Raw genomic sequence first — 14,012 nt, forward strand, 5'->3', positions numbered from 1 at the left:
CTAAGGAATTGTAGAAATGTCCCTTATTTCATTATGTTTATATTCAAGGTTTTCCCCTCAAGTGATTTTAATACATTTTATTTATTTTGTATTACTATAAAAATGTGGATCTTGGAGTAGGCAGGTAAATGACCCTGTTTTTACAAAGGAATAAGTGCATCCTAAGAAAATAAGCAGATTCCCTAAATTCCACAAGGAGCATGTGCCTTCCTATGGTTAATCAGTCAGCAAATATTTGTGGAGGGTACAGGATAAGCCAGAGGCTGTGAGGGGAGGCGCCCCATGTCACTCCCTAGGCTAGTTGAGGCTGGTGGCTTACTCACGCTAGAGGATGCCTGCTTCTCAAGCTTGAATAATGTATTCGTCTCTTTTGAAGTATAAAAAAAGTTTGTGACCTCCAGTGCTGTTACTTTTATTGTAGTGTTAATTTATTTATTTTTAATTAAAAAAGACTTTTTTTTTCGGCCGTGCTGTGAGGTTTGTGGGATTTTAATTTCCCGAGCAGGGATTGAACCTGGGCCCTTGGCACTGAGAGCACGGAGTCCTAACCACTGGACAGCCAGGGAATTCCCTATAGCGTTTATTTAAGTGTAAAAATCAAACTACATAAAATCCCTTAAACTCTTGGACCATTATTAAAAAGAAAGTTGTACAAATTAAGCATGAACAGAACTACAAAACTAGTATTATTCAAATAAATAACACCAATGTAATAGAATGGATAGGATTGTCTAAAACTAAATCACAGATGTTGGATTTAACAGTAAAAAGATTTAACCTCAGATTTCTATAATACATTTCTGAATTTGACTTCAATGAAAATAATATAGAGTGTACGTTTTTGTAAGCGTGTTGTACAACCATTATTGATACATTTAAGGTTTTGTTTCCTACTTCAGAATAGTTAAAGTGATCAGAGAACTTTGCCAATGCCAATTTTAATGGCATGCCATTTGATAATCATTTAAAGCTCTCTTCATTTACTTGGAGATGAAATTAGTATTGTGGTAAAGATGTGTACCTAATCCAATAAAAGCTGCAATTGGGAACTGAAAAGCATTTTACTCTGGATTTTCTGCTACAGTCACTGCTAAGAGTCCAGGCAAGTTGGACCATACAAAGATAGCATCTGAGCCTGTTGTTATTTGCAGCTGTAATGTTCTACTGAGTGCTGTGCTCAGGTTCTTTTGCTACATCCTACCTGTATGATGGCCAGATTCTCTGATCAGTCTCTGTCCCATGGCAAAATATTTTGCATCCCATGCATCTGTCTATATTCCATCCCTATTTCAACTGTTATGCACTGAATTATAAACACAAAGGCATGTATCAAAATTATATGGTTATACTCAGTTAAAGGGTAGCTATCTAGATGACCTGAAACATGCTTATATTCTCCTTATTAGGTTGTTATTGAACTGTAAGCATAGAAGTTTTACAAAATCTTGTAGCAAACTCATGAATCTCTGTGAGTGTGCCCCTGGACCCTTCGGGGAAGCACTCGTTTAGGACATAATGTGGCTCTGTGAATGCACATTCCTCCTTGCCTTTCATGTCCACCCTGCTGGATGCTGAGAAAGTATTGTTTTTCTAACATTCTGATCAAAAATGTACAGAACTGTGTCAAGAAGAACTGAAGAGGAAATTTTTCTTTCTCGGCTTGAGATGCCACACTCGGGTTGAAAAGGGGACAAGTTTTAATGACATCCATCTGTTGCAGATTAAAATAAGTGGAGCTCAGCATTTGAATGCCTTGCCCAGAGTCACACTTTATAGGCATAAGTACAATTGGTTTTAGGATTGAGAGTTCTAGGGACCTAAAGCAGCAAAGCAGAAAGAGGTTAGTCTATTTGTCTGAGACTTTTCCCCCAAAGGAATTGCTATTGCCTCATTTTCTCTTTCTTGTACTTTTTATGTGTGAAATCTCCTGGTTGAGGCAAGAGACAACAGTCTATTTTGAAAGCATGCTTCTCCCCTACTAAAACCTAATTTTAATTTTTAAATTCTTACTTTTGTCATACTCAGAGGGAAACATAGCATGGTAAAAATTGCTGCATGTCTCACCATGAGTCCCTGAATCCTCTTTTATCTCTGTGTTGATTGAAGGTAACCAGAACGACTGCTGTTTATCCTAAGCTCTTGTGTCAAGAGCTCTAATCACAGATTGACCTCTTTGTAGCATAGGGTTTGCATGTGTTTATGTGGAAGTAGGAGAAAAATATATACTTCCATGCTGGTCTATACTTTTAATCTTCAAAGATGTCAATATCTACATATAAATTTTGAAGTCTTATTTGAATTTTGTTCTTGAAACTCATGCTCTGGAACCGTTTTATAACAACACATTTATTTGCATTTGCAAAATGCATTTCTAATACATTTTCTCACTTTGGGAAAACTCAATCCCTTAATGGGGTTCTAGAAGAATCCAACTTATAGCAAAATCTACTGTGACTCAACTGTTGAAGAGGTCCCTGGCAAGGATGGCTCAGATGTTACATTTCCACTGTCCCTAGCCCCTCCAAAACACTGGGAGCACTTTTTGCTAACATTCCAGGGACTGGCTGTAAGTCTTTGACTTGCCTCTACTTTTTAGGAGTTTGATTCAGAAAAGAGAAAAATAGTTATTAAAACTTGTTGTTATGTAACAGCAAAATCAATCCTCAATGTCATGCCCAGTCCCTAGAGAAGGTTCTAAGAGGGTCTAATAGATTCCCCTCCGTGATGCCAGAAGCCCCCTTCAGACCAACAGTTGCCTCTGTAAGCTTCCACAGGGTGTCTCCAGGTGTTTCTTCATCCCTAAAGGGTCAGGTGCTCCCTTCTGGCTCTACTTGTTCATGGCATTCTTTTTTTTTTTTACAAGAATGATAGAGAACCCTGATCTTAGTTCATGAGTTTAATCATGTTAGACATGTAGAGAGAGACAGTCAACTGGCTTTTTAATGCGGTGTGTGCTTTACCATCTCTTTCTTTATTCCCAAGTGAGTATGTTTCTAATTAGTTTGTCTCAAGCCAGCTCTTCATTTTTCTAGGTGCATAGATGGCTGGTAAGTTTGAGGCTAGGGCTGTCTGCCAAGAATTCCCTCTCCAGCTAAGACACTCTGTTTAGCAAGTGCCATGATTTACAGAGCAAATATGTCGACCAAGGGCATACTGAGGTTATCACAAATGAAACAAACTTATAGCTCATAGGTTAGGTATTTGTACTAACATCTGCTTTGATACTTTGCAGGGATGAGGTAGAATAGCAGATAAGACTAGCTTTGAGGCTGATAAACATGAGTTAAATCTTGAATCTTCCACTGAAAAATTATGTGACCTTGGAAACTTTCCCAGCCTCTTTCCTCACCTTTTAAATGAGCGTAATAATAGTTCCTTTCTCCTAGTATTATTGTAATAATGATATAATGCATATGACTTCTTAGCTCTGTGCCTGGCCCACAGTAAACACTCATAAATGTTACCGATAATTATGAAGCCTCATGTATAAGATGGAAGTACTTTCTAGGCATCCTCTTTAATATAATATATAATATAGAGCATGTGGATTTATTTTAAAAATCTATGGGAAATAACATTGTCATACTTTCTGTGACCTAATATTAATTTTTGTTGTTTTTTAGTAAATGATGTTTCTTGTGGGATATTGACAGAACATTATGCAGAGTGTAATGTTTTGCTTTTAAGTACTGCGGCAAGAAACCTGAAGGTGGAAGATCTTCCTGGAATTTAGAATTTGCTGCAAGCCGCAAAATACATTCATAGAATAGGCATTTAAAAATGAGTCATAATTCAGTCCCTGCAGCATTGCAGATATACTTGGGGCACCCTGCCATGGGCACAGCTTTCAGGAAGGATGGAGCGTGAGGCATCGTAGCAGGGCAGGGAGGAGGAGAAACAGTGCGATGTTAGTCATACCAGGGTGCATTGGAAAAGACTCCGAGCATGAATTCCAGATGTGTAGTTTTCAGTCATACCTCTCAAATCCTCATAAATTACCCATATTATTTGTAAATTTATACGCCATTGTGGTATTTGGGTTAAATATGAGGTAATTTCGTCCTAGGGTTTTCAGTCTTCCCCTGTGTAAATCATTTTAATGGTATGTATGCAAATAATTCTGTATTTGAGACTCCCAGAGAAAACGCTTCCATTTCTATCTCCGTACGTCATCACCAGTCACAATAAATAGGCCTGACAGAGTGTGCCAAGGGCCCTGGGCAAGTCCATTCTTCGAGGGAGGGCAGGGCAGCCTACTGAGAAGGAGAATGGATTAAGAGCTGCCCCACCTGAATCTTAATTCCTAGTAGGTCCCTTTTCGTGTTACCATTTTCTCTGTAGTCAGATGTTGTACCACCCAAAGAACTATAAAATGATGCCAGTGTCTTGGAACCTAACGAAAGTTTATCATCATCCTTGTGTTAAGGTTTGAAAATCAGACTTTGTCAGCAAGTCAGAGAGGCAGGGCGACTGTAGCTACATCTCTTGAGTAGCTTCCCTGAGACTTTTTGTGGGGGAAATTCAGCTGTTCTCCCAGGATCGGATCTTGAGAGGAATGGGCGCAAGATGAGGACTTAAAAAGCAATTTGTACCCGGAGTGATCATCTTTACCGAGAGATTTGAGCCTGGTATTATGTCAGCTAGTTTAAATTTAATCTTGTTTTTCCAAAATCACTGGGATCACAAAATTTGCATCGACCCAGTCCACACTTGCCAACTAGCGCTATCTGCTTTCCTCAAAGCATCCTTGGAGCTCTCTTGTTATTCCCTTATAGTGAGGACAGACTGTCAGGTGACCCATACTCAGTGCTCTCCCTCAGATGCATCTGAAAACCAAACAGTAAAGGAAGAGAAAGAAACCCAGTACCTTATTTCATTTGTTTTTTAGCTCGAAGTTAGGCTCACTATAAAGTCACTAGCTTCCTGAAGCTAAAATGAATGGATAACAGTGGATTTGGGGGTAGTGTAATTCATCTTCAAATGTGGCTGAAGATTTGGAGTAAAGCGGTAATAATTATTTTTATTTTAATTGTTCTTTTATACTCTTTAATATAGCAGAGGGTATTTCCTATTGACTTTAATGTCCTTAAACAACTCTCTAGAAATACTTTGAAGTTGCTGACTTGTACTGTGAATTATTATTCAGTGTTTTAAACTCAGGATTGAAATATTTTGCAACTGAAGCTTTTCTTTTTTTTTTTTTTTAACATCTTTATTGGAGTATAATTTCTTTACAATGGTGTGCTAGTTTCTGCTTTATAACAAAGTGAATCAGCTATATGTATACATATATCTCCATATCGCCTCCCTCTTGCGTCTCCCTCCCACCCTCCCTATCCCACCCCTCTAGATGGTCACAAAGCACTGAGCTGATCTCCCTGTGCTATGCGGCTGCTTCCCACTAGCTATCTGTTTTACATTTGGTAGTATATATAAGTCCATGCCACTCTCTCACTTCGTCCCAGCTTACCCTTCCCCCTCCCCGTGTCCTCAAGTCCATTCTCTACGTCTGCGTCTTTATTCCTGTCCTGCCCCTAGGTTCATCAGAACCTTTTTTTTTTTTTTTAGATTCCATATATATGTGTTAGCATACGGTATTTGTTTTTCTCTTTCCGACTTACTTCACTCTGTATGACAGACTCTAGGCCCATCCACCTCACTACAAATAACTCAATTTCGTTCTTTTTTATGTGTGAGTAATATTTCATTGTATATATGTGCCACATCTTCTTTATCCTTTCATCTGTCAATGGACACTTAGTGCAACTGAAGCTTTTCTGATGCATGGTGCAAACATTCTTGTGTTTCTGTCTTTGATATGTTTTCATTTTATGAATATTTCACTAAAGGTCTTTTCTTTTTCTCACAGTCTGACAGCAATGCAAGCTTCCTCCGTGCTGCCAGAGCAGGCAACTTAGACAAAGTAGTGGAATATCTCAAAGGGGGCATAGACATCAATACCTGCAACCAGGTAAGAGCATGGCCGCTGGCTCTGTATTATACATTGAAGACACTCTTATTACCTGCAGATGCATTCCAAGAGCCCAGCTTTTCTCGTGTGCTTGTTGAATTTACTCAAATAGCAGCAATTCAGAATTATGAAAGTCCATTTTTCTTCCTTACCAACTTTTGAAGCCTCAGATGGTTGTATCTAGAGCTAATAAGGCTGGCAAATTAGATAGATCAAAAATAATTGAACATCAGTTTTGCCTATGAAATGATCTGGGCTGCCCTGAGCTGGAATGTTGACCAAGAATGATGTTTTACTTCTCATTTATCGTCAACTAGTTATCCACACTCTGGCTTCTTTTCTTGTTTGCTGTATGCCTTTTACTTAGGGGTAACTGATTGATACAATTTGGGATAGAGAAATAAGAGGATAAAATCAAAATTATGCCTCCCTTTCCCCCTAATTAGTTTTTTGTTTTTTATTTTTTTCAACTTTAAGCCTTTATTTATTTTTTATGCTCTATTACACTGACTAGGACCACCAAAACAATCCCCCCAATTAGTTAGTTTTAAAATATGAATTTGAATGAGAAGAGGTTGCAACTGTTGGCTTAAATGAGGTATTTGGATTATTTATTTATCACATCCATTCGCTAAGGACTTTAGACAATATTATACATTTGGATATTATTTGGTCCCAGCGATGTTGAGATTTTTGTGCTATTTTTAACTAAGATTTTAATGCCGTGAATTAAAGTGTCTAGTGGACTCCAGTATTCAATATAGTGTGCTAAATGTTGCACATTGGTGTGTGTGGGGTGTGTGTGTGTGTGAGACAGAGCTGACTGGGAAGTGACTAATCCTGACTAATTTTAAGTTAACAGGAGATGAATTTCATTGGCAGATTCTAAATCATCTATAGAATGCCTGTGATATATATTGATATATATTCTGATATATATTGAGCCCAGGTATGTTCCATCTATAGTCCCCTGAAATTAGTATATCTTTCAAGTACAGCTTTTCAAAAACAACCTGATATCTTTTCATACTCAAACTTACTCTCCTCTCAAATTCCTACCTGCTGGTTTCCTCACCAATATGTTAATTCCAACAGCTCTCCACCCTTGTCTTCTCCCCTACGCCAGTCTAGCACTCCTTTCTCGGTTCATCTTCTACATCCACAAATTTACACTAACTCACAACATGGTCACTTACCATGGTTGCCGTAACAGCCTCCTTAATTAGGTCCTGTCTTCATCTTGTCCACTCTGGTCAATCTCCACACTATGTCTTGAGTCATCTTTCTAAAATAAAAATATGATTATGGCACTCCTTTCGCTACCAAGCTTTCTATGGCTTCCAATGCTTAGGTCGGTAAGATAGTTGTATAAAAATTACCTGAAGCCTTTCGCAAAGGGTGCAGGATTTTCCTTGCTCCTCTTGAGAGTAACCGGCTTAAGAAGCACTGTCACTGATGGCAATATTTCTTACGCTTTAGAGAAGTAACTCCCGTGGCATCCAAAATATTGAGTGCTGCTTGCTGTAGGGAGTATCAGTCCGCTGTCACCCTGAGCATCCCTATATATTCTTTTGTGTGTGTCGAGAACGAAAGACCCTGTATGCTCTTTATCTGGAGCATTTCTCAGGGTAGTGTTTGCAGTGAGCAACCTTGCGGGATTAGGTAACTCTTTCCTCCAGACAAGAAGTAGGCTTGTTCTTTCTTATTTTAAAAGCCGTGAATTCCCCAAGGTTAATGTTCTTCTTTAACACAACCCACGACATGCACAGGCGTCCATCACTGGTCCTGTGTGTCACTCGCATGGGATTGGGAGGGGGGCATAGGGAACTGGTGTAAGCAAATGTTGACACTCAGCCACTCCTTTTGCCATGAACTATAAAGTCCATTGTCTCTGATCCAGGAGACTCATGTCTGCTACCAGTATCAGGAAATAGTAGCAGTTAAGCTCTTTAGCTTGTAGGTAAGATAAAATCCCAGACCTTACATAGTTCTTGACACTGACCTATGGAATAAGACTAAATTCCTTTATCCCAATATATAAGATCTTCATATTTTACATCTCTATTTCTTATCCATCTTATACTTCATTATGAATCTTTTTTTGATATGTTTTTAGTGTTCTTTTGAACAAATAATTTGAAGTTTAGATACATTAGTTACTTTAAAAGAGAAAGACAACATCCAAATTCCTATATAGATATAGATATATGAAATTCTTCCAAAACTGCCTGTGAGATTGAATATGAAATATTTAAAATTTTTAACATGTTAATTTTATTTATTTATTTATTTGTTTTTTTGGCCGCATGGCATGCGGGATCTTAGTTCCCTGACCAGGGATCAAACCTGTGCCCCCGCAGTGGAAGTGTGGAGTCTTAACCACTGGACCGCCAGGGAAGTCCCTTCACATGTTATTTTAGACTTTTTTCAAGTATATTAAATACATTCCCCCAATTTTAATATCAATTCATTAAGATTCTAAATTTGCAATATGCTGGAAAATAGGCAATGAAACTGTTAGAACTGTTAGTTCATTTGGTAAAATCATTGTAAGTGATACCAAAAGACGAACCCAAGGAAAATAAAGTTAACCTCAGTCAAACCACTTAACCTCAGTCAAGTCCACTTCACCCTAAAGTATAAGAAATATCTTAATCTTATAAAAGATCTTGGAGTTTATTTTTAAAGAAAAATAAACTCTCAGCAGTAAATACTCAATTCTTATTTGCTTTATTGACCAACCTCACTTCTTGAGTTACCTTGAGAAGTTTTTAGCTGCCTAACATATTTTTCCTGTAGTGGCTGACTGTCCACTAACATGTTACTATAAAGGGGAAGAACATGTATTTTTGTGAGAAGGCAACAAAATGTCATGAAACCACACAGAACTTAGAGCCCAGCAGTTCACTTTTGTTAAGTCATTTCAATTCAGAAAGTGGCATTTTTCTAATCTCTAAAACAAAAAAGTAATAATACATTCAATCTTACACCGCCGAATTGCAGTGTAAGTTAAATACGAAATATGAAAGGACTTTCTAAGGTGTACCTATTCTAATTGCAGTTACTGTGTATGTCTACCAAGAATCCGAAAAATTAAAATTGACCTCCACACAAAGTATGAGATTGTCTCTCCTCAGTCACCTGAATTTACTAGGTAGAAAGTAAATGTTGTTGTCTGGTGTTGGTTCTTTATTACTACCATTCAAGAATGTACATTAAATAGAGATTAGGGAAATGAAGTGACTAATGTTAACTAATTAGCTGCTATGTATCAGGCTTTGTGCTGGGGGCTTTATGTGTGATGTTTCATCAATCAGCAGAGACAAATTTTATAAGGTAGGCATTCGCCTGAGTTTACAAATGCAGAAACTGAGTCCACAGGTGGTTAAGTGATGTCCCCAGGGTCACACAGATCTGTCTCTCACATACAAGTCTTTTCTACTGCAGGACGTCTTCCTGAGATGTTTGAATCTTATTTTTAATCTACCATTGCTAATATAAAAAGGACTTTATTCATCCTCAGATCAACATAATATGTAGTTAAAGGAACTTTTAAGTCAAAGAGCACCACCACCAGGATTACTACTAAAACTCAAATAAAATATAGAACAGAATATAATTTCCAAACACCTAGGAGGGCAAAAGAGGCAACTCTTCAGCCAAAGTACTGCTATTTCTAAATATGTGAAAGCTCAAAGCTAATATGGCATATGAAAGAAGAAAAGAAAAAGTATTCTCTATTTTGCTTGTAATCCTGAGTATCTGGGGAGCATGATGCCATGTAACATAGAAAGCAGGACCTTCTGTACCCTGTTGTATTTCTCAATGAAAGGCAATCTGGGCTGTACCAACTTTCCAAAAATACCACATGTATTGGCGTGCTAAGATTCCTTAAACTGAAATTTGGATGAAAATCTTTTTCTTTATAAAATTGGTCTCATAACTACCGTGAGAATTTTGAAATTTAATTGAAAAATACCATTTGGCTTCTAATTGTTTAAAGGATGTGGGAAAAATTCATAAATTTGGCACAAGACAATATTCTTTAAAAAAAAAACACTTTGTTTTCATTTTTTTTCCCAAATAGTTACAAATTTGTTAACTTTCATTTTCCTTAAAAGATTAAGCTGGTAATGTATTTATTTGTCTTTTAATCTCTTGTACATTCAGAAAAGAGAATAAATCTTCATGTTTGCTCCCTATTTTTGAAACTCAGATATACTTATTTTTAAAATTTATTTAGTAATTTTTCATAAGATTACAATATTATAAACAAGGTTAACAGAGCAAGTATTCAATAAATATTAGCAAATATTTTTATATTGATTCTCAACCTAAGTTTTAGCAAAAGTGATGCTGGTTCTCACAGGCAGGACAGAACATAAAAGGTATTATCATAGCCTGTGTCACCAATTAGGAAAGATCACGTTTAGCAGCAATTTGGTAACAGTTACTGTTTATCTGGGTTTCTTTAAATTAAAATCTTTTTTGGAAATAAAATCTTTTTTATAAATGCCATTTGGATCCATCTGGTCTGGACCGCTCTTTAAAAATGCCAGAAACGACATGTACCACAGTGTTCACTGCAGCACTATTTACAATAGCCAGGACATGGAAGCAACCTAAGTGTCCATTGACAGATGAATGGATAAAGAAGATGTGGCACATATAGACAATGGAATATTACTCAGCCATAAAAAGGAACGAAATTGAGTTATTTGTAGTGAGGTGGATGGACCTGGAGTCTGTCATACAGTGTGAAGTAAGTCAGAAAGAGAAAAACAAATACCATATGCTAACACATATATATGGAATCTAAAAAAAAAAAAAGTTTCTGATGAACCTAGGGGCAGGACAGGAATAAAGACGCAGACGTAGAGAATGGACTTGAGGACACGGGGAGGGGGAAGGGTAAGCTGGGACAAAGTGAGAGAGTAGCACTGACATATATACACTACCAAATGTAAAACAGATAGCTAGTGGGAAGCAGCCGCATAGCACAGGGAGATCAGCTCAGTGCTTTGTGACCACCTAGAGGGGTGGGATAGGGAGGGTGGGAGGGAGACACAAGAGGGAGGGGATATGGTGATATATGTATACATATAGCTGATTCACTTTGTTATACAGCAGAAAGTAACACAACATTGTAAAGTAATTATACTCCAATAAAGATGTTAAAAAAAAAAAAAGAGTTGACTACACCAAAAAAAAACAAAAAACAAAAAAAAAAGCCAGAAACAATTCTATTAGCCTGGAACTTTATAAAGGCAACAAAAATGAATAACTGAGAATTGAATTCATAGAATTAATGGAATATGGAATGAACTATATATAGTTTTCTAACAAACAGGTGAAATGAGGTAAAAATATTTGTACAAATAATCTTGTTATATATCTATGAGTTTATTTTGACCCCTCATTTAGAAGAAGCAAAAGGTGTTGCATCTGTCTCGTTCTGGCTATGTATGCGCTTTTGTTTCTGGATTCTGCATTATTCTCTGATTTTTTTCAATACGTTAATACCAATTCTTGCTCTATACTGAGTAGTGCTAAGTTGGATTTGAATCATGTCTGCTAAATATTTTGAGCACTTAGAATTTTTAGTTTCAATGTTGATAAGTCATTCAATGGAAAGTAATTCCAGTAGAGACTTCCTCAACTACTTGTCCATAGCTCTAAAAAGTTTCGCTTCTGTGTGTAACTACACAGGTTTATGAAGATGTTTGAAATGTAACTCTTCTTTGATTTTAAAATTGCCAAGGGTAGCTTCACTCAAATTTTTTTGTGACTTGTCTTTTTTTATTTTATTTTTAAAATTTTTTATTTATTCATTTATTTTTGGCTGCTTTGGGTCTTCGTTGCTGCCCGTGGGCTTTCTCTAGTTGTGGTGAGTGGGGGCTTCTCTTCATTGCAGTGCATGGACTTCTCATTGCAGTGGCTTCTCTTGTTGTGGAGCTTGGGCTCTAGGCACGTGGCCTTCAGTAGTTGTGGCGCACGGGTTCTAGAGCTCAGGCTCAGTAGTTGTGGCTCACAGGCTCTAGAGCGCAGGCTCAGTAGTTGTGGTGCATGGGCTTAGCTGCTCTGCGGCATGTGGGATCTTCCCGGACCAGGGATTGAACCCATGTCCCCTGCATTGGCAGGCAGATTCTTAAGTGCTGCGCCACCAGGGAAATCCCGACTTGTCTTCTTAAGTACTCTGCTAATGTGATTTAGATTGAACAGAACAATTTATACTCTAAGAATTCTCTTGAATGCTCTTTTTCTATGACTAAAAGATGTGAATTTTAAAACATAACTCCCAGGCAGCCACTCAAACCTCCCTAAGTCATCTCAAATTTTATCATCATAGCAGTCTTTCGGCCAGTCTGAACTCAGGCTTACCGTTTGTTTACCTGTTTATTCAAGCATGTATTGTGTGTTTACTATGTGGCAGGCACTGTCCTAGGTGCCATGAAGAAAGAGGCAAAACCCTGCCCTCATATAGCTTACAATCTACAACCTGAGAGGAGAGAGACAGTCACCAAGGAAAAAAATAAATTATGAGGAAAGAGAGATGGAAGTAAATGACAGGGAGAAAAATACAGTAGGGGAGGAGGAGAGGGAGGGGAAGGGGAGCAGCATGTTACTTGCGGTAGGATGCTCAGAGGAAGACCTGAAGGAATTGAACAAGGAAGCCCTGCACTGTTTGGAGGGAGTATGTCTTAGAAGAAGGCTTGACGGGGAGAAAGCCCCAAGGAGGGAGCATGCCTGGCGTGTTTGAAACCAGTGTAGCTGGAGTAGAACGAGGGAGGGGAAGAGAAGTAGGAGGCCAGGGAGAGCCCAAGGCAGCACCAGAGAGCATGTAGGCTATTTTAAGAACTTTGGCTTTAATTCTGAGAGAAGAGAAGTGATTAGAGAATTTTTAGCAGAGAAGGGACATAAGGTGACTTAAGTTTGAATAGTCACCCTTAGACTGAAAGAGAGCAAGGGCAGAAGGAGGGAACACTTTTGAAATACTTTACCAAGAAGGAGTATTACACTTTACAAAGGAGTATTACACTTTACACTTTACAAAGGAGTATTACACTTTTGTCATACTTTCAGTGAGAGATGAGGTGCTTCTAGGCAGTAGAGATGGTGAGAAGTGGTTGGATTCTGGATATATTTTGAAGATAGAGCTGACAGGTTTTGTTGATGGATTTCATGTAGTCCAAGAGCAAAAAAGAGGAGTCAGGGATGAAGTCTGGGGTCGCAAAGAGAATAATGAGGGTGGAAGATTCATTACGCGAGAGGAGAGAGAAGGTGTGAAATAATCATCTAGGAGAGTGGGAGAGAGTGATTAAGTGTAACAGCGAATCATTGCCGGGCAGAAAGTAGGATGAGTGGAAAAGGGAGGAGTCAGGGATGAAGGCTGGGGTTGCAAGACTAATGCGGGCTAACGTTTCATTAACTGAGATGGGAAAGACTGTGGTTTGAGCAGGTTTGAGGGAATAATCAGAAGGTCACTTTAGAACATGTTAAATTTGATTTGTCTATTTGATATCCAAGATATTGAGCATGTAGTTGGATAGATGCGTCTGGCGTTCAGAGGAGAGATTTTGGCCAGAGATCTATTATTTGGAGCATTCAGTGTTATAGATGTTATGTAAAACCAGGAAACTGGACGAGGTTACCAAAACAGTGAGTGAAAAATTTATGAAATATTGAAGAGGTCCAAGGACTGAGCCTTGGGACACTCCGTCTCTTAGAGGTCAGGAAGATGAGGAGGAGCCAGCAAGAAGAATGAGGAAGAGTGCCCAGAGAAGTGGCAAGAAACCCTGGAGTGCGGTTTCTCAGAAGCCAAGTGAAAGAGTTATTTTCAGGTGGAGGAAATGATCAACTCTATAAAATGCTGTTGATCAAATAAGCTCAGGAACAGAACAAATGCTGTAGTAAAGTGGTGGTAGCTGATGACTTGTTAAAGGCATTTTCAGTTGCCTGGTGGGGTGAAAGCCTGACTGGAGTTGATTCAGTCGGTAATGAGCAGACCAGATACTACTGGAAGGTCTCTTTCTGTAATGGG

At 38.2% G+C, this 14,012-nt stretch overlaps 1 protein-coding gene across 9 annotated transcripts in view; it reads left to right on the plus strand.

The window, feature by feature from the left end:
- ANK2 (ankyrin 2) overlaps nt 1-14,012 on the plus strand; it is a 347,463-nt gene that overhangs the window by 125,812 nt on the left and 207,639 nt on the right. For all 9 annotated transcript variants that reach the window (XM_068543335.1, XM_068543343.1, XM_068543341.1 and 6 more), the window contains exon 2: nt 5,870-5,971. In XM_068543335.1, coding sequence (XP_068399436.1) covers nt 5,870-5,971 — 102 coding nt within the window. The remainder of the gene's footprint in view (nt 1-5,869; nt 5,972-14,012) is intronic.

Source organism: Eschrichtius robustus, chromosome 4, assembly GCF_028021215.1.
Source record: "Eschrichtius robustus isolate mEscRob2 chromosome 4, mEscRob2.pri, whole genome shotgun sequence".
NCBI lineage: Eukaryota > Metazoa > Chordata > Mammalia > Artiodactyla > Eschrichtiidae > Eschrichtius > Eschrichtius robustus.